Consider the following 22,020-nt stretch of genomic DNA (forward strand, 5'->3'; position numbering starts at 1 on the left):
GGTCCAACCGAAGAAGTAGACCACACAGCAGTAGGTGCAGCCATCACTACCATTACTACCAACCTGCCCGAGATGACCAAAGGCGTGCAGATGATCGCGGCGCTGATGGAAGACGATGGAGACAGACTGCTGGACGCTACCAGGAAGCTGTGTGTGGCTTTCTCGGACCTGCTGACTGCTGCTGAACCGGAGACTAAAGAGGTGAGGTTCCTTCATCATCAGAGAGTCTATGGTTAATGGTAAGACCACCTGCTTCAGACCCAGAGGTCCTGAGTTCGAATGTAAGTGGTGACAGATTTATGTGTATGACGCAGCGCTGATGTAAGATGGCGACCAACTTCTAGATGACTCTCTTCTCTTCTTCTTCTTTGACTTGCTGACGGCTGAACCAGAGACTAAGGAGGTGAGGTTCCTTGATATCATTATCAGGGTCTCTGTGATAAGACCACCTGCTTCAGAGCCAGAGGTTCCCGCGTTCGGTTCCCACTGGGGACAAGTTTTGTGTGTGTGTATGATGGGGCGCTGATCTATGATAGCAATTGTCTTCTAGATGACTCTTCTCATGGTCTTCTTTGACCTTTGTCCTGCTGATTGCTGCTGAACCAGAAACTAAAGAGGTGAGGGTCCTTTATATCATCATCATCACAACCAACCTTCCTGAGATGACCAAAGGCGTGCAGATGATCGCGGCGCTGATGGAAGACGATGGAGACAGACTGCTGGACGCTACCAGGAAGCTGTGTGTGGCTTTCTCGGATCTGCTGACGGCTGCTGAACCAGAAACTAAAGAGGTGAGGGTCCTTTATATCATCATCATCACAACCAACCTTCCTGAGATGACCAAAGGCGTGCAGATGATCGCGGCGCTGATGGAAGACGATGGAGACAGACTGCTGGACGCTACCAGGAAGCTGTGTGTGGCTTTCTCGGATCTGCTGACGGCTGCTGAACCAGAAACTAAAGAGGTGAGGTTCCTTCATCATCAGAGAGTCTATGGTTAATGGTAAGACCACCTGCTTCAGACCCAGAGTTCCTGAGTTCGAATTCCAGTGGTGACAGATTTAAGTGTATGACGCAGAGCTGATGTAAGATAGTGACCGACTTCTAGCTGATTCTCTTCTTCTTTGACCTTTGTCTTGCTGACGGCGGCTGAAACAGAAACTAAAGAGGTGAGGTTTATCATCATCATCATCACCAATCTTCTAGATGACTCTCTTCTCTTCTTCTTCTTTGACTTGCTGACGGCTGCTGAGCCTGGGAGACTAAGGAAGTTAGATTTATGATCATCATCATCACCACCAACCTTCCAGAGATGACGAAAGGCGTGCAGATAATGGTGATAGACTGCTGGACGCTACTAGGAAGCTGTGACGTTTATTTATATCATCATCATCAGGGCCTCTGCGGTCTAATGGCAAGACCAACTAACTAAGGTGGATGGTGACAGACTGCTGGTAAGTGTCTAGTGATAAGACCACCTGCTTCAGACCCAGAGGTTCCCGCGTTCGATTCCCATTGGCGACAGATTTTTCTGTGGTGTATGATGAAGCGCTGATGGATGATCTGCTGACGGCTGCTGAGCCGGAGACGAAAGAAGTAAGTGATAGAGACAGCTGGGAACCAAACCCTGAACTTTGGATCACTGGCCTGGGTTACAGGTGTTCCTAAAGTCGCTGAGAGTTGTTAGAAACTATTATTCTTGCGACGTTTAGGTTAACGCAATTTTAGTGACAGCTAAAAAGATCAGCGGGGTTACTCCAAAAAACGTTATCCGAAGTTTCGAATGTAGCCATCCCTCTCACGCAAAGCGAGATGCCAGCTTGACTGACGGTGACACATAGACTCGAAACTATGTAAGCAGCGTTTCGGAGTAGCTCTACAGGTTCTGACTACTCTACGATACGATTTTTTAACTAATGGTACCTTCTAGTACCTTTACATAACATTTCAAAATTACAAAGTGCCAGTTTTTTGATCCGCTGTCAAATTAACCCATTGTCTTTAATGAGAAGTGGTAAAATAACTCCAAAATGCGATTGAAACAATAGTTACTTGACTTAAGGTCCTATGTCCCCTAGATGGGGCAGAGGGCGTCCACAACAGTCCTCCATTTCGTTCGGTCTTGAGCTTCGCGCTTGATCTCGCTCCAATAAATAGTTAACATGAATTTTAATAATAAACTCTTTCTTTTTCAAGAACTCTTGTAAAGAGGTACTCTCACACATACTAAAACTGTCCATCCATCTTTCCAGCCGCGCCAGAACCTTCTCAACGCAGCTTCCCGCGTCGGCGAAGCCTCCACATCCGTCCTGCACACCATCGGCGAAGAGACCGAAGAGGATAAGGAAACCCAGGTAACCGACGACCGCCGCGCCGGCAAGAAATCATTCCTTTACAGAAAACTAAACTACTGCTACGACAACTTCTACAAAGCATTCTTCAAAGGCGACGACTATGACACCGACTTTGACAGCAAGAAGTATGAAGACGATGGCATATATGAGGACATCGATACCAGTCATAACTGGGGCATGCTAGATGTGATTCAGGAGGAGTCTGATAGCGAGTATTATAGGAGCTTAGATTATTGTAACGCGATGTTTAAGAAAAATAAACCGGTGGTAGAAGATAGCGCTAAGAATGGGGATTATGAAGCTATATTGCTGAATTGCGAGAACTATTTGGATAATAAAAATATTAAGGATAACGGTGTAGGTGTAGACAGTAAAATTGATAATACAGACCATAAAAGCGACTACGAATATATCAAAATTAATAAAAACCTCGACAAAAATGACCAACCGAAATTATACCCAAAAAGTACGATTACAGACAAAATATACAACTTCAAAAAGGACTTTTCGAACCACGATTACGTTAACGTCAACTTCCACGACTACGAAAACGTCAATTTGGATAGGAAAACTAAAAACGATATCCTCCGCGAGCGATTCTTTTTGGGCGTTAACGACAAAAATGACATTAACGATCGCTTCAATCGTAGTAATGACAAAAAGATCGAGTGTCACAGCATCCGGAATGACGTCACTAAAACCGGGCCGGACGTCAAAGTGTCCGGGTCGCTTAACATGAAGTTACTTAACTTGGACAAGTATAACCGGGTTTTAACAACCACTGAGACGTTCGTAGAAAAGGCTGAAGCCAGTTTCACTAGGAACCAACTCAGCAAAAATAATAAAGATTTCGAATCGTTCATCAAACGTAGCGAAAAGTACTATACAACGGAGTCCCGTGATAGAAAAACCACAGTCGAACTAAATAACACGAAAGATACCCCTAAGGGTAAGACAGAGATCCGTATTTTCTACAATCCGACATTCAAAACCACTGGCGATAGATACATACGAGGTTTTTGTGAGTTTTGTAAACGCAGATGCCCCAGATCTGAGCAAAAGTGCTGCCCCAAATGCATTTGTTTGGAATTAGAATTCAAACAGATTTGGAGAGAGAATTGGCTAAACATACTGCTGTTCATAGCGATGATAGTTGTTATGCTATCGTTGATAGTGCAGTGTTTCATGCCCAAAGATGTGTGCGATGGGGTGACTGGTAACGGGACGGATGAAAAGTGTTTTGAGATGATTTGATGATGATGCGAAAGGAGATAAACGTAGGCTTGATCTCTGAATCATACATGTTACTATTTATTAACAGAACTTGCGGTTTTCTTAATTTTGAATGGCACCATTAATATTCTTAGGGCTAGGGGAAGCGGGAATCAGGGGGAGGGTAGCTTAAAATATTTAATCTAATTATTTATTTTCATGATATTTTCCTACAGTTATTGATTTAAAGCGTGTCACTTATAACAATTTACTTTTAATTTACAATATGACACAATATGATATATTTGACGCTGACTTTACCCATTGAAGCACGAAGATATTATTTTTTGGTCTAAAACTCATCTAGACTTATGTTTCTATCGGTGCTTGTATACTTCACTAAGGTATTGACTAAAGATCTGAACACTAAATTACCTATTCCACCTATACAATTACCTTTAATTTCTTTTCTATTGTTATTTTTGAATTTATTTTTATATTATTCGCATGACAGCTATTTTTTTGTTTTGTCTTATTTAGTTAAGTACTTTTTATTGTATTTTCATATTTTTTAATTGTTTTCTTTCATTTTGACCTTCAATGAAGACCACAGAGATGCGAGACTCTAAAACACAATGTATTTTATTAATTATTTTTTATTATTTTAATCTAAACTATGCTTTTCTTAATAAAGACGAATCTCGGTGGCGCATCTCGGTTGTCAGTCTTTTGTATAAAGACAAAACTGTAAAATAAAAAGACTGCAAAATGACAATATTTATTTATTAATTAGTGAGAATACTGGGCGACTAGCATTTTGGACTTAATATATTATACATAGAGAAAAACTTATTTCTTTTATTTTTTCTTGAACCTTGTTTCGTAAAGTCATGAAATCGGCATTTTAGAAAAGAGAAACAAAATAAAATCATATACATACTTTAAAATACATCTGTGGTAAAACACTGTTAATTTCAGACGTTGTTTTTTATAAAAACCACACCCTGTACTTATTTTTTTATTATTATTATTGGCAGCTCATATAAATTCTAGTCGTGTACATTCATAGTCATTTTGGAACTATTATTTAAATATCGCTCATCGCCCAGTATTAAACCTTGGACAACGTGAAATTGTGAACTCCGTCAGTTTATAATATGCCGCGTCAGATTGTAAACTGACAGTGGGTTAAGTTAGATTGTATAATCTAACTACGTCAGATTATAATATGACGGAATTCACAATTTTACAGTGCCACAAGGTACAAGGTGTCCAAGGTTTTATGTTTTATTTTTGTTGTTTACTTAATTTATTTTTACATTTGTTAACATCGTGATAAGGCTTCACTAATCTAGTCTTTTAATTTTATTTTAAGGTTTTACGCCTATGTATAAAGCGGCTGTTGACCAAAATTTAAAATTAACAAATTATTTTTAATTATTAAAAAAAGTTTACAACATGTTACATTGCAAAAGTTTTATAACATGTTAAAACACTTGCAGAAAACATTATTTGGCATTTATATGGGGGAGTGAAGTTTTTTGAGTTACTTAAAAGTATATATTTCAGTATTTATTTAGTATTTTGGAAAAAGTAATATCAGTATTATACCTAATTCGGTATCAAAAATCAACAGCAACATTATTTTTAATTTTGGTTTTGGTTATTTTTTAATTATTAATAGTAACAGATGCCTACATATCCAACTACTAATAATATTAAATTGTTAATATTATTAATTTTAACGCTGTGAAATAATAGTACAAAACGAATGTTATTTTTGCCATTTTATTTTTAAAGTACAGTCAATCACATGTGCCATTATTAAAAAAAACATTCTTGAATAGTCTTAAAAAATCTTAAAATTTACTCAAATAAGTTCAACACAGATTGAATAAATTTGGGAACGTATAATTTGATTTATTGTGAATGACTGTTTACATTATTTATTTGTTCATCGAGATTTAGTGATATCTTTTAAAAATGCCACTAACAATTAATAAGTTTAACTATGAAAATCTCGATGGACACACATTTATTTTATTGACAGAGACATTTTTATTTTTATGAATAAAAAAATACGTACACTCACAAAAAGAAACTAGAAACTAAAACTACTAATTTGTAAAAAAAAACTACTAAAAATGAATAACTTTTGGTTATAAAGTTGCAGATCCAAAGAGTAGTTTTTATGTTTGAAAGCGAGTGTAAGTGTTTGCCACAAGATATATTTTGTTACTCTTATTTGACATTGTACCTATCATTTTTAAGTTAGTTTTAGTTCAACAAGGTTCAAATGAGAAGGTAATTTGAAAAGTTGAGTATTTAACGGTTTTTTAAGATGACATTTCAACCGTCGGATAACTTTTAATTTAACTGATTATAAAATTCATAGTCAAAATAAGAAAAAGACTATAAAATTTACATTTTGACGGAATTATGTGTCATATAGAAACTACCATTATGTTAAACTTTCTGCAGATAAAAGTTATCCGACGATTAATTTTTTTAATTGGGATCAGAACATTTTTTATGGACAGTTTGGCTACAGACAGCACCATGTATTTTTTTATCCATTTTAAATCAGCTAACTTAGGATGCGCATCAAGATAGAATCTTATCATAGATTTTAGACGATAAACATATACATTTGTCAAATCGACGATAAGATTTTATCATGGCGTGCATTCTGCTCCTTTTGCATATATCTTTCTTTTGCTGTTTTTTATTAATTTTTGTTTATTTTTTCTTTTTATTTTCAACTCTCTTCTCATTTGAACCTTCATATTTTTGGTTTTGGTTACATATAACACTGCCGGTGGTTATTTTTGTTAATACATTTGCTTGAGCACACACAACGAGTTTTTATTTGCGACTAACTGTCCGCTAAGTAAATGTAGTGACAAAAATAACGACACCCAGCACTTTAAGGGGACTTTTGACACAATTTTTTGGATTTTTGCCACATTTTTTTATTTATTTTGGACACTTTTTTTTTTCAAAAATAATAGAAAAAATTGTATATAATTGTAAATAGCTAGTATAAAAGTCCTCTATTGATGTTAGATTGGGTGCAAATTACTTACTAACATACCCCCTTCAAAGTACAGTCAAGAGCATATCATACTATACATGTATGTGGAAAAAACGTTCTTAGCACAACTAGATAAGTTACTACAATGTCTGGCTTGATGTGCTGTCGTCCGTACTTTAACACAAATATCTGTACATATTTTGAGAACTGGAGTATTCAGATTGCCTGAACAATAGTCAATAGACAATATCTTTATTGCAAAACATAGACAATTTATATTCAGAGAAATACCAGTCAAATGTTTGTGTAATGAATAATTTTATGAGGTCAAACATCGAGTCATAATATTTGGACAAGACCCGATCTTAGTCTGTATTTTGTATTTATCAATCAAAAAATGGCTCCATTTGATTATGGGTTAAAATGTAACCCATGTTACCTGTTATGCGATGATAACTATGCATAATGACGAATCTATTGACAATTTATTCATCAAAATCAGATAAGTAGTTTAGGTGCTACGGAAAATCATAACGTAAAACATGTTTCTTTTGGCTTTTCCGTAGTCGGGTAAAAATCACATCTGAGTGTGTTTGAAGGGAGGGTTAGGTGACAGGGATAGCATACGCAAAATAATCAGGAAAGAAAGAAGCAAACAGACAACTGGTTGCAGTGATGCTAGGACTCTTTATGTAGTTAATGTATTCGGTAGTTGTAGTCTATCGAAATTTTCCAGTGTACCGAATGTCTAAGTAGCTCAGACGCCTGGCAAGCGAAGAGTTGTGGGTTCGACTCCCACCTTATTTTTTTTAAGTTTTTAAAAATAAATAAATAGATAGGTGTGAACTACACAATCGATCGACAAACTAGACGCTTGGGCTGAGTTGCACCACCTAACTTTAACCGCAACTATAACTTTTAACCGGGTTGTTTTGTATGGAAATTGACAAGATTTCTGATGTTTGTTAAAGCAAGATGGTGCAACCCAGTGTACAATTATATTTCAAAATAAATAGATGTGAACTATAGTCTGGTCTGCGAGCACGTAGAATTTTGTCCAATAACCCCAAGCTACCCATCCTTATCGCTCGCGCGTAATTATGTTGCTGTCGCGCTCGCACACTTACTGCGGGCGCCCGTCGCACAGTCGAGATAGCAATATAATTACGCGTGAGCGATAAGGATGGGTAGCTTGGGGTCATAGGACAAAATTCTACGTGCTCACAGACCGGGCTTTACACAATCGATCGAGAAACTAGACGCTTAGTTCATTCTTCGCCCGCAGGACATCCTGCTCTCCCTGGCTAAGGCCGTGGCCAATACGACAGCGGCGCTGGTTCTCAAAGCCAAGAACGTGGCCGCCGCGTGTCGCGACGACCCGCCGCTGCAGAACCAGATCATAGCTGCTGCTACTGATGCTGCCCTCGCTACGAGCCAGCTGGTGGCTTGTGCTAAGGTGAGGATAGATTAAGAGGAACTATAGCTATATAGGTGGACCGACGATCTGGTAAAGGTCGCGGAAAGAGCCTGGATGCGGGCAGCGCAGGACCGTGCATTGTGGAAAACCTTGGAGGAGGCCTTTGTCCAGCAGTGGACGTCATTTGGCTGAAACGAACTATAGCTACAGGGAGATACCATACGGGCGATGAAACGACGAAAGAACGCGTGCGCAAGAAAGTGGTGCAGCAGTGCGAAGACAGAGTGACATCGCAATGAAGTAATTTTTTAAATGTCAAAAGTGACAGCTGCTAGTTCAAAGAATGACACGCCATTCACCAACGTTGCGTTGTGACATCGTAACGCTCGTATGGCACTCAATGCGTTGAATTATTACGCTGCTACGCCCGTGTAGCATCTCTGTAAGGGCGTGTGTTGACGAACCGGCTTTTACCCGGTCAGTACGATTATTTTAGCGATGCGGCCGTCCGCAACGCCGGACTGGATAGAAACCGACTTGTCAACACACACCCTAAAAGTCTGACGCGTAGGAATAGTCCCTTATATCTGCAGCAACCCTTACTAATAAATAATCCTAATTTCCTTCACCCAGGTGGTAGCCCCAACGCTACACAGCGCGGCCTGCCGCGAGCAAGTCGTCAGCGCGGCCCGAGCGGTCGCCGGCGCCGTCGAGCGGCTGCTACAAGCGGCGCCGCCCGCCGCCGCCGCGCCGCACCGCCTGCCCGACGCGGCGAAACGGGTCACTGACGAGCTGGACCGCTTGCTGGCTCACTGCACGCTCGGTGAGTGTCTCTAGTCTCTCAGCAAGTCGTCAGCGCGGCCCGAGCGGTCGCCGGCGCCGTCGAGCGGCTGCTACAAGCGGCGCCGCCCGCCGCCGCCGCGCCGCACCGCCTGCCCGACGCGGCGAAACGGGTCACTGACGAGCTGGACCGCTTGCTGGCTCACTGCACGCTCGGTGAGTGTCTCTAGTCTCTCAGCAAGTCGTCAGCGCGGCCCGAGCGGTCGCCGGCGCCGTGGAGCGGCTGCTACAAGCGGCGCCGCCCGCCGCCGCCGCGCCGCACCGTCTGCCCGACGCGGCGAAACGGGTCACTGACGAACTGGATCGCTTGCTGGCTCACTGCACGCTCGGTGAGTGTCTCTAGTCTCCCAGCGAGTCGTCAGAGGTCGCTAGTGTAGAGAGAGGCTCCTACAAGCGGCGCCGCCTGCCGCCGCCGCGCCGCACCGTCTGCCTGACGCGGCGAAACGCGTCACTGACGAACTGGACCGCTTACTGGCTCACTGCACTCTTGGTGAGTCTACTGTCTACAGCGTAGTGTGAAAAGCAGCTTGAGATGTCGCTAGTGTTATGGAGAGGCTGCTACAAGCGGCCAAGCGCGTCACTGACGAGCTGGACCGCTTGCTGGCTCACTGCACTCTTGGTGAGTGTCTCTAGTCTCCCAGCGAGTCGTCAGAGGTCGCTAGTGTAGAGAGAGGCTGCTACAAGTGTGCACGACGCGGCCAAGCGCGTCACTGACGAACTAGATCGGCTGTTGGCACACTGCACGCTCGGTGAGTGTCTCTAGTCTCCCAGCAAGTCGTCAGAGGTCGCTAGTGTAGAGAGAGGCTGCTACAGGTGTGCCCGACGCGGCCAAGCGCGTCACTGACAAGCTGGACCGCTTGCTGGCTCACTGCACGCTCGGTGAGTCTATAGTCTTATCATCATCATCATCATTTCAGCCATAGAACGCCCACTGCTGTACAAAGATCTCCCTCAAGAACTCCCACAAAGACGATAGTCTAATAAAACAATCCTGTTCATCATCAGCAGGTCATTATAAACTTCTCACACACTTCCCACGCTGGCCAGACATGGCTTGAAGAAGCCTGATCTCATGTTTGTCCCTACTCTACTCTGCCCGAATCAGGCTGCTAAGAATCATCATTCTCCAGCTCGCTTCGAAATAGCACCTTTAAAATGTTATCTATAACTTGCTAACCCAGTTCCTTCTTCTCAACAGAGCGCCACGCCCAAGCGACAGTGACCGAGCGAACAGTGGAGACAGTAATGACGGCATCCGAGCGAGTGGTGGGCGCCGGCGACGCTACTGAAATGGTGCGACACGCCAGACAGCTGGGACAAGCTACGGCGCACCTCATCACTAATATTAAGGTATGTGTGACGGTGAATGGTGACGGTGGTAACGGCGAGCGGTGACAGTGGTGACGGCGAACAGTGGAAACAGTGATGACAGCATCCGAGCGAGTGGTGGGCGCGCGCGACGCTACTGAGATGTTGCGGCATGCGAGACAGCTGGGACAGGCTACGGCGCACCTTATCACTAATATCAAGGTACGTGTAACGGCGATGACGGTGACGGTATGACGGCGAGCGATGACGGTGGTGACGGCGAGCGGTCATGGTGGTGATTTGCACATTACACTCCACCGCGCCACACTTCTTGACTCCCTTGTTTTATTCTTCGGCCTTGCTTGATAGGGTCAAGCCTTCCTAGGACATGAACACTACGAATCTAATGGCATCCTTTAGCGCCTTGTATGTATATCAGTGAGGCGATATCAGGGTACCAGCCTATCTTGAGCTCGAACTAGATACAATCCCTCCACTAACATTGGGTTCTACTTACCTCACGGTGTAAAAATCGAATCTTGCAAGAGCACGTAAGTACAGCTCACTTCTCCTTCCCTTCTCTTGTCAATATAGAAGAGAAAAGAACAGGTGATCCGTCGTCTGCTCGTTTGCCTCCGGTAACATAAAAAAAAATTGACCTCATTTCTGACTTCAAACAGATGATACCCCAACCCTGTATACAATGAACTACATTTTATTCACAGACGGAAGCAGAGAGCCAGCCTTCGGAATCACAACGCAAGCTGTTGGCAGCCGCCAAGTTGTTAGCCGATGCCACTGCCAGGATGGTGGAAGCGGCTAGACAGTGTGCTTCGTCGCCACAGGTACGTACTTAATTTTTATTTAACCTATAACACGTTAACATAGAGCATTTGAATTGTTTTGAATTAATAAGGTTCAATTTTTGGTGGCTATGATATAACGTAGCCGGTGTCCAATAAAGTGTTAACCGTTTATACTTGGGAAATTGTATCAAAATGTTTCACAATCTCTTGTAGACGTGTGGTTTGGTTTATTGGTTTATAAATTTACAAGACCGAGTTAAAAAATCATCATCATCATCATCTCAGCCATAGAACGTCCACTGCTGAACATAGGCCTCCCCCAATGCTTTCCATGTTGCCCGGTTGGTAGCGGCCTGCGTCCAGCGCCTTCCCGCTACCTTTATGATGTCGTCGGTCCACCTGAGTTAAAAAATATAAAATTACAATTTAATATGTGTTTCTTGTAATAAATAAGAAGTTGACCAAGGACCAGGAGTAGAACCATTCCTACTTTCCTTGAATTTTAATTAATAGACAAAATTATGCGAACATCAGTCCTCCTCAACCCGACTCATGAGCGTAGGCTAAATTCTCCACTTGACTGATAAATTGGAAAAAGTCGTCTTGCCTGCAGAAGATACTAAAAATCTCATGATGATGACAAAGTTTCTTCTTCTATTTTTTTCACCACTTTTTAATATTAGTTCGCAAGGCAAGCTACTCGTATATTCGTGTATAAAGCCTACATACTATAGGGTTTATTATATCCCCCAGGACCGCGAGAAGCAAGACGCCCTCCGCAAGGCGGCAGAAGAAGTGCGATACATCACAGCGGACTACGCGCAAGGACAGGACATTATCGGCTCGCAGGTCGCCAGGCTACAGGTAAGATAACTCAGTGACTGTCTTATGTGTATTTTATTTATTTACTAGCGGCCGCCCGCGACTTCGTACGCGTGGACACCGTTTTAACCAATGGTACACTGTGTGAATCACAGTAAGCCTAACTTTTACTGTGGCTTTTTCTGTATATTCAAAAGACTGTAATTCTACTTAGGTTATACCATAAAATCTGATTTTTAATATTTGGACAATGATTAGTTGTTTCCGCAACAGCCAGACAGTTTTGACAGTTCCAACTCCATGCAAGACAGTTTTTTTAGGATAGCTGCCAAAGCCACGATGACCCAAACTTCATGATTCACCAACATTCTATCCTATATTGGGAGCATACGCTGACAAACTTTCAGCTTTTATAAAATAACGTAGGTCTGGCGTTCACCAGCTCTTAGTAGTGTCCGACCGAATGTTCGGTTTCGGTTAAGTTTCGGTAAAAACACGAGTTTCGGTTTAGTTTCGTTTTCGGCGGCAAACTTGCCGAAACTACGACCGAAACCGAATGTGCATTCGGGAGTTTCCGCGCTGTTATCGATCATGTTCGGCGCGTTGAATGAGTGAATGAATCCGATCGATCAGAGCCAATGTCGTGATTCGCTCGCTTGTTTTTTTTGTTTTGTTTCGGTGGCGAGTTTTCGAGTGATTTATTTTGAATTTGGTAAATTTTATTCAGTAGTAGAAAACATTAAAAAAAAATATTCAATATGACTAATAAAAGTATAATCAAGTTTAATCTAACCTATACATTTTTTCTTGTTCGCAAATGCTATACGTAAACAAACATTAGTTAGGTAGTTAGTAATGACTGTAGTGCATTTCATGGTGATAATATTATGGATTCAGAGTTTCAAAGTTCATTTTAGAATTTATCACCAAGGTATCCAAGTGGCAAGTACAGTAGATACTAACTTAGGTACGTACTACCAATTTTGTTTTGAGAAATTATTAAGGTAAAAGAGCCGACTATGGGACGGGTTATGTAGATGTCCTGAATATTGCGAGTAATTAAAAAAAATCTAGACTATAAATCCTTCTTTTTCTTTTTTAATACATAATTTGATACCTTTTAGAGTAAAAAGGTGCTTTATAAGTTAAATTCTCTTTAAATAATGCAATTTAAAGAGAAAACAATAAAGACTGACTGATTATAATAACTTTTTCTTTATTTTTCCCTTAAAATATGAGCCTTGTAAGGAAGTTTCGGTTTCGGTTTCGGTTGGACACTAGCTCTTAGTCTATATGTAAAGATAGCATTAACATAGACGGTAGAATATTTGAAAAAAAAAAAATGTCCTCAAAATACTACCAAAGTCCGGTCGCCGAGCAGACAGAAATTCGTCTACAGACCCCAAGCTACCCATCCTTATCACTCGCACGTAATTATATTCCTAGACGCCACCTTGGTATTTCTATGTATAAAAACTACACCCTGCATTTTACTTGTGGGAACGTGGAAGAAAAGATGAATATATTGCTGTTTCTCCCACAGGAAAGCGCCCGCCAAGCTGCTTCAAGCGCCAACCAAATGATAACGTCGGCGCAGAACGCTACTCAGTACAACACCAACAAATACTCACAGGTGAGAATTGTCTATGTAATGTATCTTTCGTGTGCTGAGTTTATAGTTAATTTTGACCTTGCTGTCTGAAGGATAAGGTTTAAAATAAATTGAGGAATCTTGTTGTGTAGATCTTTTAGCCATTGTGCAATTATTGTACGGAAATAAGTGCTATCTCAAAATTAACATGTCTGTGCTATTGCGTTGATTATTTATGTTGGCATCTTAACAAGGATGATCTGAGACATTCACTATCTCCGAGTAAAGTTTCATAGTTCTCCTGATTAACATTTTCAGAGTCATGTGATTAAAGTCTTGCCAGTGTCATCACGTGAGAGTGTTAGATCAATCATATTTCATTATTCAGGAAACCAGGATTGGTTTGGGTTATTGATTGGTTATTCAAAACACTTTCGTTCCGCTCTGCCTCGGTGGAAACCGGGCCTTATTCAGGAAGTAATTATTAGAATTTAATTTGTGGATCGTGAAAGAGCCCCAAAACGACTGAGACGACCCTTTCCACCATATAGAATGGTACCTCAAACATTTTCAGCCTTAGGCTGGTTTTAGAGTCACCCGGACCGTCCGGTGCGGACCCGCTCCGCACGGCCAATCTGTATGAACTTCTAGGGAGCGTTTTAGAGTAATGCGGTCCGGAGGAACCGCTCGCTCCCTAGCAGTTCATACAGATCGGCTGTGCGGAGCGATCCGCACTGAAAATCCGCGTGACACTAAAAAAACAGCCTAAGTGACAGCGCGGCGTCTAATTGCCGCGATTGTCGCCCAGTGAGCCCTGTCGCTAAGGCTTGATCTCTTAAGCTGACGTCGCTTCCTGACATACGTATAGCCTACGAATATACCCTAGTTTTATGAATCACCGCACTGCAGCGCTGTCTTCAGCCGCTGATGTTTACATAGAACTAGTGCATATTAGTACGCGTCGCCGACGTCGGTCAGCGACATCAGCCTAAGATGAAATCGTGCCTGAATACCACTCCAAACATTTTCAGCCTTACATCTATGTCTTTAAGATCTACAACCGCATGTTCTATTCGCAGGAGACGCTCCTCCAAGAGTGCCAGACGCTCAGTTCCCAAGTCCCGCGCGTGCTGGACGCGGCGCAGGCGTCAAGCACGAGGCCCGGCGCCGCCGCCGCCCAGCTCGACCTCATCTCAGCCTCCGAAGCCTTGCTGCAGGTCAGTGCTGATGCTGCAGCTGTAGTCCGGTCGCCGAGCACGTGGAATTTCGTCCAATGACCCCAAGCTACCGCTGTCGCGCTCGCACACTCACTGCGGGCGCCCGTCGTACAGATGCAACAGCAATATAATTACGCGCGAGCGATAAGGATGGGTAGCTTGGGGTCATTGGATGAAATTCTACGTGCTCGGCGACCGGGCTTTACCTAGCACCTGTGTTGTCGTCCCTCTCACGCAAAGAGAGACGCCAGTAGGAGCGACAGTGACAGATAGACCCGAAGCTACAAAAGCATTTCGGAATAGCCCTATTGTCTCTGTCACCCTTCTGTGCCAACCCTAGCGAGAATGCCAGGGCTACTTAAGATATCATCTCAGCCTTCGAAGCCTTCCTGCAGGTATAGCCTTTAAAGCAGGAATGTTAGAACGACATAGGACCTCGTCTCCGTCTTTAAAACCCACCCTCACTCTGCAGCAGTACCGGTCGATGGACGAAAGGTCACAAAACAAATTCTCTGCCAACTCTCTCCCTCCAGCAATAAGCCAAGGCTACTTAGGACCTCCTCTCCGCCTCCGAAGCCTTGCTGCAGGTACAGTGCTGATGCTGCAGCTGCCTAGCACCTGTGTTGTCGTCCCTCTCACGCAAAGCGAGATGCTAGCATGAGTGACGGAGACAAATAAAAGTTTAGGACTGCTTATCTCAGCTTCCAAAGCCTGCCTGCTGGTATAGTCTTCAAAGGAAGAATGCTAGAGCTACTTAGGATCTCCGAAGCTTTGAATGTTGCCGTCCCTCTCACATAAGTGAGATGCCAGCATGAGTGACAGTGACAGATAGACCCGAAGCTACAAAAGCATTTCGAAATAGCCCTGTCGTGTCTGCCACCCTTCTGTGCCAACCCTAGCGAGAATGTCAGGGCTACTTAAGATGTCATCTCAGTCTCTGAAGCCTGCAGGTATAGTTCCAAAATACTGAACTGTCCTATCCATGACATTGACAGCGTGGCGCCACTGTCAGTACGAGATCGCTGGTTCCGATCTTTGCCATGTTGGAAACCATATAGTTGAACGATGGTAGCGCCCCCCTGTCATTGAGTTTGGTGGGACAGTTCAGCGTGGGTCATCTATATAGTCTTTAAAGCAGTGCTAGAGAGGCGAGAAGGTCTCACGTTGGACTAGACTTAGGTCTAGATCTTATTTTTCCTCTTATCCAAAGGACGTCCATTGCTGGAAAAAGGCTTTCACCAAGGATTTCTACAACTACCGCGTCTAGGTGTTTTCAGCGGTATTCACTGATTTTCGTTCCACCGAGTGGAAGCCCTTTCCACTTCTTTTTCTGTACTTCTTTTTATGTTTTTTGGATGTCGCAAAGACAAATTCTCTCTGGTCAACAGCGTGGGGAGAGTATGCTAAATTCTCTATTTGTTTTTGTTTAATTAGAGCGCTTTCACATTAGGGCGTTATAGCGCGGTAGCGGTGTTTTTGTAATCTGAAGGGAGGCATCAACTGTCACATAGTATGAAATTTTCGTCAGCGCGTCTGTCGCGCGTTTGTCGCGCTGCTAAATCGCCTAAATGTGAAAGCGATTTTAGAGTGTCGTGCTTTGACAATGGAAACTAACAAAAAAAGTCAAGAACATCTGTCAAAAGTACTGCTTATTGGTATTTTGTGTGTCATCAGAAATAACTTATTAACATGAGTTTTATTTTAACAGTCAAGCGGCCACGTGATCGCAGCGTCGCGCGCAGTACTGCCAACAGTGCAGCAAGGCCACGCCGGCAAGCATCTAGCTGGGAGCACGCAGCGCCTCGCCACCAGCTGCGCCGAGCTCAGGTATGACGTCATCTTCAAACATCTAAAGCCCGGTCCGTGAGCACGTAGAATTTTGTCCAATGACCCCTAGCTACCCATTCTTATTATTGCAATGGAGGGAAGTCGAACCTTAATTTCGAACTCCTCCTATGTTCTTCTGATTAATTTCGTTGCGGGTCCAATGACAGTTTAACTTTCCCCCGGGACAAACTTGACCTTCATTGGTTGGGTTTTTGTGGCGGTCAAGCTCTAGATCCTGGCTACACAGGAGTTGCAGTGGTGGGAACGACAGGTGGGAATAGTCCCGTACCCATTCTTATCGCTCGCGCGTAATTATATTGCTGTCGCGACTGTGCGACGGGCGCCCGCAGTGAGTGTGCGAGCGCGACAGCGAGCGATAAGGATGGGTAGCTTGGGGGTCATTGGACAAAATTCTACGTGCTCACGGACCAGACTATAGCTGCGAGCACGCAGCCTGACATGGCTAATCCGCAAAGATTGCAAAGAATTCACGAACAAGCAGTGACCGATCACTGAATAGGTTTGGTTCGTTTCAGCCGAATGACGTCCACTGTTGAACAAAGGCCTCCCCCAAGGATTTCCACAAAGACTGGTCCTGCGCCGCCCGCATCCAGGCACCTCCCGCGACCTTCAATCATCAAACAAAGATAGCGAAAGGTTTACAAGACCTGCTTCAAGCTTTCGTTGCATAGGAATGTACGCGGGCGAAACCGTATACAAAAGCTAGTATGACCATAATTCCATTGCAACAAACCTGTCCAACTAACTCTCAATTCTGTTCATTTTTGAAAGATCTGGGGGCGTAGTGTGAGTTTTCGACGGATTGTACAGCGCCCCTAGTGGAAACTCTCAAGAACTACAATCTTCATATGACGTTGATGTAAACTCACACTAAGCCCTCTCTTCTCTATCTTTTATTAGAGGCCGGTAGATCTATTCTCATAAATAAAACACTGGATACTTAACTTTCACATTATATTGCCTTATTTTTAATACAATTCATCACTTAGCACAAAAACGCGCAGAGCCCTCTATTCTGACGGTTGATTCTCGTGTGACATTGACATTACGTCAATGTCACTATGACAGCAGCTCATTACTATAACGATACCGCTATTTTAACGTTTTAGATTTTTCACAATTAATACTTTTAATCTTCTTTTTTAATTTAACTTTTATTTTCCTTTTTTGCAAATATTGTATTTCTTTTTTGTATATAGTTTAGTTTTTAAGTTTGTAAATTACTTGTACAAATTTAGTTTGTTGTTCTGAATAAAAAGTAAGCATACTTATAGTCAAATACACACTCGTATTAGGAATTAGTCAATCTGATTAGGAAAGGAAAGTAATTCTCAGTATCCTTATATTAATATGAATGAATCCTTTCATCGTTCAAAGAATAAATGTCTTCAAAATACCCTTTCCCCACAGGTCGGCCGTCAGTCGCGCTCGCATCTCGTGCAAGGGCTTGGAGCTAGACGCGGCGGCCGAGATCATCCGCAGCTTGCAAGCCGAGCTGGATGAGCTGGACCGAGCGGCGAAGGCTTTCGAGCTGCGCCCGCTGCCTGGACAGACGGTGAGTGTGGGGAAATGGGGACCATTAGGGCCAGTGAAGGAGCATGCATTCCCAGCGTTACATTCCCTCTAATATGGTCGAGTGAAGCGATGTCTGGTTCACTCGTCATGTCTGTGAACAGGCGCTGCTTTCGGGGACTGGTCAATCCAAGTTATTCAAATTTATGTATGCGAGTCATTTCTACTAGTACCTTAATATGTAAGTCTAGATATTAGCACGTCACTACCTTGTTTAATATACCACGCAATCTTGTATACCCATTCTTATGATACACCATACAAGAATGCATGGTAAATTCAGTGAACTGCTCCTGAATCGAATGTACCTACTACTGCTATTTATATTTATTTATATTAACCGGCAGACAGTGGTGACTGAGTTTGTTGCGGCGCTTCTTCTCAGCACTTGCCAAATGTTGGTCTCGAAGCGCTGGTAGGGTAAAAAGATTATGAGACATGTAGAGGCTCCTTAAGAGCAAAATGACGATTTGTAAGAACTATTTATTAGTCTAAACAAATAAAGAAATTTTGACTTTGACATGACTTTGCAGATTTTAGCTTTGACATGTATAAGATTAAGAAAGTCTTTATTCAGCACAATATGGTGGACATAGCAAGAGCAGACATAACTATAGGTTAAAATAAAAATATGCTGAACAGGCTCCCGACATTTCAGCTAAAAGCTAAATGACGTCCACTGCTGGACAAAGGCCTCCCCCAAGGTTTTCCACAATGAACGGTCCTGTGCTGCCCGCATCCAGGCTCTTCCCGCGACCTTTACCAGATCGTCGGTCCACCTAGTGGGAGGCCTGCCCACGCTACGTGCTCGCCACTCGAGAACTGTACACTGTCACTTGATTTTAGCAATTCTGCGAGCTATGTCGGTCGGTCGGTCTCCCATAGATTTTTGTAAAAACTAGTTGTAATGTCAGTTTGCTATTTTGCCAATACTACTTATTCTTTTAGCTTTCTTTATATGGCTCCATTGACGAGTGACAAGACCCTACTCTACAGTGGCGCTATTCAAATGCAATAGTCATTGTATTGCTTTTAACGCTTACCAGATGGCGTCACTATCGCAAAAGCAAGTGAGCTGCTCTCGAAAAGAACATGTCTCATTTTTGTCCTATCACAAAGGCTTGACTCAAAAGTTATTTCTCCATCTCCAGGAGGAGTGGGCATCAGCAACAATGCGCAATGCCGCTCGCTCGGCAGCGTCATCGACGTCTCAGCTGGTATCCAGCTGTCGCCTCGGAGCGGGCGAGGGCTGCGGCCGAGCGGGCGGCGAGCTGGCGGCGGCGCTGCGGGACTTCAGCGGCGGCGTGAGAGCAGCGGTGGCCACGCAACCCGAGCCACACAGGAGGGACAGGTGCGTTCTCTCTTTCTTACAGCCGAAAGACGTCTTCTGCTGGACAGAGACAACCCGAATTGACGCGCACCCTCCACAGAGTGATCTGTTAGACTTGTACTGTTCTCTGTCTCTTTCTTACAGCCGAAAATCGACGTCTTTTAGACAGAAACTTCTCCCAAAGACTACTGAAGAGCACTGCTGGATTCAACGCCCTTTTCTTCTTCTTAACTAGCTAGACGGCGCCCATCGGGGAGCTTGAACGTAGAGACTGCTAATAAAGAATGACAGCTGGATGAAGCTTCTCTCATCTTCTCAGCTGGGAGATGCTTATGACAAAGAGGCTGCTTCCAAAGCAGCACTGATTGACTGCTAGATGTTTCTTCTATCTTGACCCTCTTCTTTTGCCATTCAGATATTCTCCAGGTCGCTTCTTGATAGCTTACTTCTGGATGTAGCTCCTTTGTTACTTTTCTTAGCTGGTAGCCGCTGTTAAGATACTTCAGCAGGTGTAGCTTACTGCTGGACGTAGCTCCCTTGTTAGTCTTTTTAGTTACTTGGATTAGGGTGCAGTTTACTGCTGGAGTAGCTCTCTTGTTCCTCTTGTGACCTAGCGATGCTGTTGCCAGTCTTCAATGGGTGTAGTTCCTCTCTCACGTCGCCTTCAAGACTCCAGTAGGTATACATGTAGCTGCTCCCTCAAGCGCTCGCTCGGCCTCATCGACGTCTCAGCTGGTATCCAGCTGTCGCCTCGGAGCGGGCGGCGAGCTGGCGGCGGCGCTGCGGGACTTCAGCGGCGGCGTGAGAGCAGCGGTGGCCACGCAACCCGAGCCACACAGGAGGGACAGGTGCGTTCTCTTTCTTACAGCCGAAAGACTTCTGCTGGACAGAAACTTCTCCCAAAGACTACTGAAGAGCACTGCTGGATTCAGCGCTCTTTTCTTCTTTCTTAGCTAGCTAGCCAGCGCTCATCTTCGAGCCTTAATGTCTTCTGCTGGACAAAGACAAACCCGAGCTGTCGCGCACCCTCCACAGAGTGATCTGTTCGACTTGTACTGTTGTCTGTCGCCTTTTTTACAGCCGAAAAACGACTTCTTTTAGACAAAAGCTTCTCCCAAGACTATTGAAGAGCACTGCTGGATTCAGCGCTCTTTTCTTCTTAGCTAGCTAGCCACCGCAGACTGCTTAGTGTATAATGACAGCTGGATAAAGCTCCTCTCATCTTCTTAGCTGGGAGATGCTTATGACAAAGAGGCTGCTTCCAAAGCAGCACTGATTGACTGCTAGATGTTTCTTCTATCTTGACCCTCTTCTTTTGCCATTCAGATATTCTCCAGGTCGCTTCTTGATAGTTTACTTCTGGATGTAACTCCTTTGTTACTTTTCTTAGCTGGTAGCTGCTCTTAAGATACTTCAGCAGGTGTAGCTTACTGCTGGCGGTAGCTTTCTTATTAGCCTTCTTAGTTACTTGGATTAGGGTGCAGTGTACTGCTGGAGTAGCTTTCTTGTTTCTCTAGTGACCTGGCGACGCTGTTGCCAGTCTTTAATGGGTGTGGTTCCTCTCTCACGTCGCTTTCAAGACTTCAGCAGGTGTAGAAGTAGCTCCTCCCTCAAGCGCTCGCTCGGCCTCATCAACGTCTCAGCTGGTATCCAGCTGTCGCCTCGGAGCGGGCGGCGAGCTGGCGGCGGCGCTGCGGGACTTCAGCGGCGGCGTGAGAGCAGCGGTGGCCACGCAACCCGAGCCACACAGGAGGGACAGGTGCGTTCTCTCTCTTACTTACAGCTGAAAGGCGACTTCTGCTAGACAAAGACAACCCGAGCTGACGCGCACCCTCCACAGAGTGATCTGTTAGACTTGTACTGTTCTCTGTCTCTTTCTTACAGCCGAAAAACGACTTCTTTTAGACAGAAACTTCTTCCAAGGATTCCGGGCAGGTGCGTGAGAGTGTAATGCTGGATGTTGCCGTCTCTTTCTTAGAGCTGAAAGACGACTTCTTTTAGACAGAAACTTCTCCCAAAGACTACTGAAGATCACTTCTGGCCCAAGCTTCCTTGTTTCTCCTCTTTTCAGCCCAAAGAACACCTCCCTACTAAACAAGGGAGGGTCTCCCCAAAGACTTGATTTACTGTTTGATGTTGTTTCCTTCTTTTTGTCGTCTTTTTCTTAGTTGGAAAATGCCCGTTGCTGGACAGAAGTCTATCAACAGATACTGCGTGGTACTGCTGGACGAAGCTTTTTTGTTACCATTCTGAGTTGGCGAAGGCGCTGTTACTGCTTCCTTGTTTTTTTCGTCTTTATTTCAGCCACAAAAAAAACTACTATTCGCCAAAGACCATAATGATGATTTCATCATTTCTCTTCTTTGGCAGTTATAATATTTCTTTGCTTGTGTAAAACATCTGACTGCAATATTTGAACTTGTCCACAGAGTAATATCCTCGGGACGCCAAGTGCTGACGTCATCGCTGACGCTGGTTGAAACTGTCAAGACGTACCTCTCCAGCTCCGAGCAAATGGATACCGCGCACATCGTCTCCATCGCCAAAGACATATCCGAGGTTGGTGATAGATGACAACACAAACAGAAACATATCTAATCAGCTATCTTTGACTTTTCCTCATACACACTTGCTAAATCTACAACAACTTTAATAACTGTTAACATGTT

General features: G+C 43.8%; 1 protein-coding gene across 1 annotated transcript in view; it reads left to right on the forward strand.

The window, feature by feature from the left end:
• LOC135084768 (talin-2-like) overlaps nt 1–22,020 on the forward strand; it is a 164,299-nt gene that overhangs the window by 71,770 nt on the left and 70,509 nt on the right. Inside the window, exons 18-33 of the mRNA XM_063979506.1 lie at nt 2–201; nt 2,253–2,354; nt 7,886–8,056; nt 8,651–8,840; nt 9,028–9,186; nt 10,056–10,207; nt 10,891–11,010; nt 11,725–11,835; nt 13,337–13,426; nt 14,464–14,601; nt 16,310–16,428; nt 17,860–18,004; nt 19,173–19,372; nt 20,056–20,199; nt 20,967–21,110; nt 21,781–21,910. Of these exons, the coding sequence (XP_063835576.1) occupies nt 2–201; nt 2,253–2,354; nt 7,886–8,056; nt 8,651–8,840; nt 9,028–9,186; nt 10,056–10,207; nt 10,891–11,010; nt 11,725–11,835; nt 13,337–13,426; nt 14,464–14,601; nt 16,310–16,428; nt 17,860–18,004; nt 19,173–19,372; nt 20,056–20,199; nt 20,967–21,110; nt 21,781–21,910 (2,315 nt within the window). The remainder of the gene's footprint in view (nt 1; nt 202–2,252; nt 2,355–7,885; nt 8,057–8,650; nt 8,841–9,027; nt 9,187–10,055; nt 10,208–10,890; nt 11,011–11,724; nt 11,836–13,336; nt 13,427–14,463; nt 14,602–16,309; nt 16,429–17,859; nt 18,005–19,172; nt 19,373–20,055; nt 20,200–20,966; nt 21,111–21,780; nt 21,911–22,020) is intronic.

Source organism: Ostrinia nubilalis, chromosome 27 (assembly GCF_963855985.1).
Source record: "Ostrinia nubilalis chromosome 27, ilOstNubi1.1, whole genome shotgun sequence".
Classification (NCBI taxonomy): domain Eukaryota; kingdom Metazoa; phylum Arthropoda; class Insecta; order Lepidoptera; family Crambidae; genus Ostrinia; species Ostrinia nubilalis.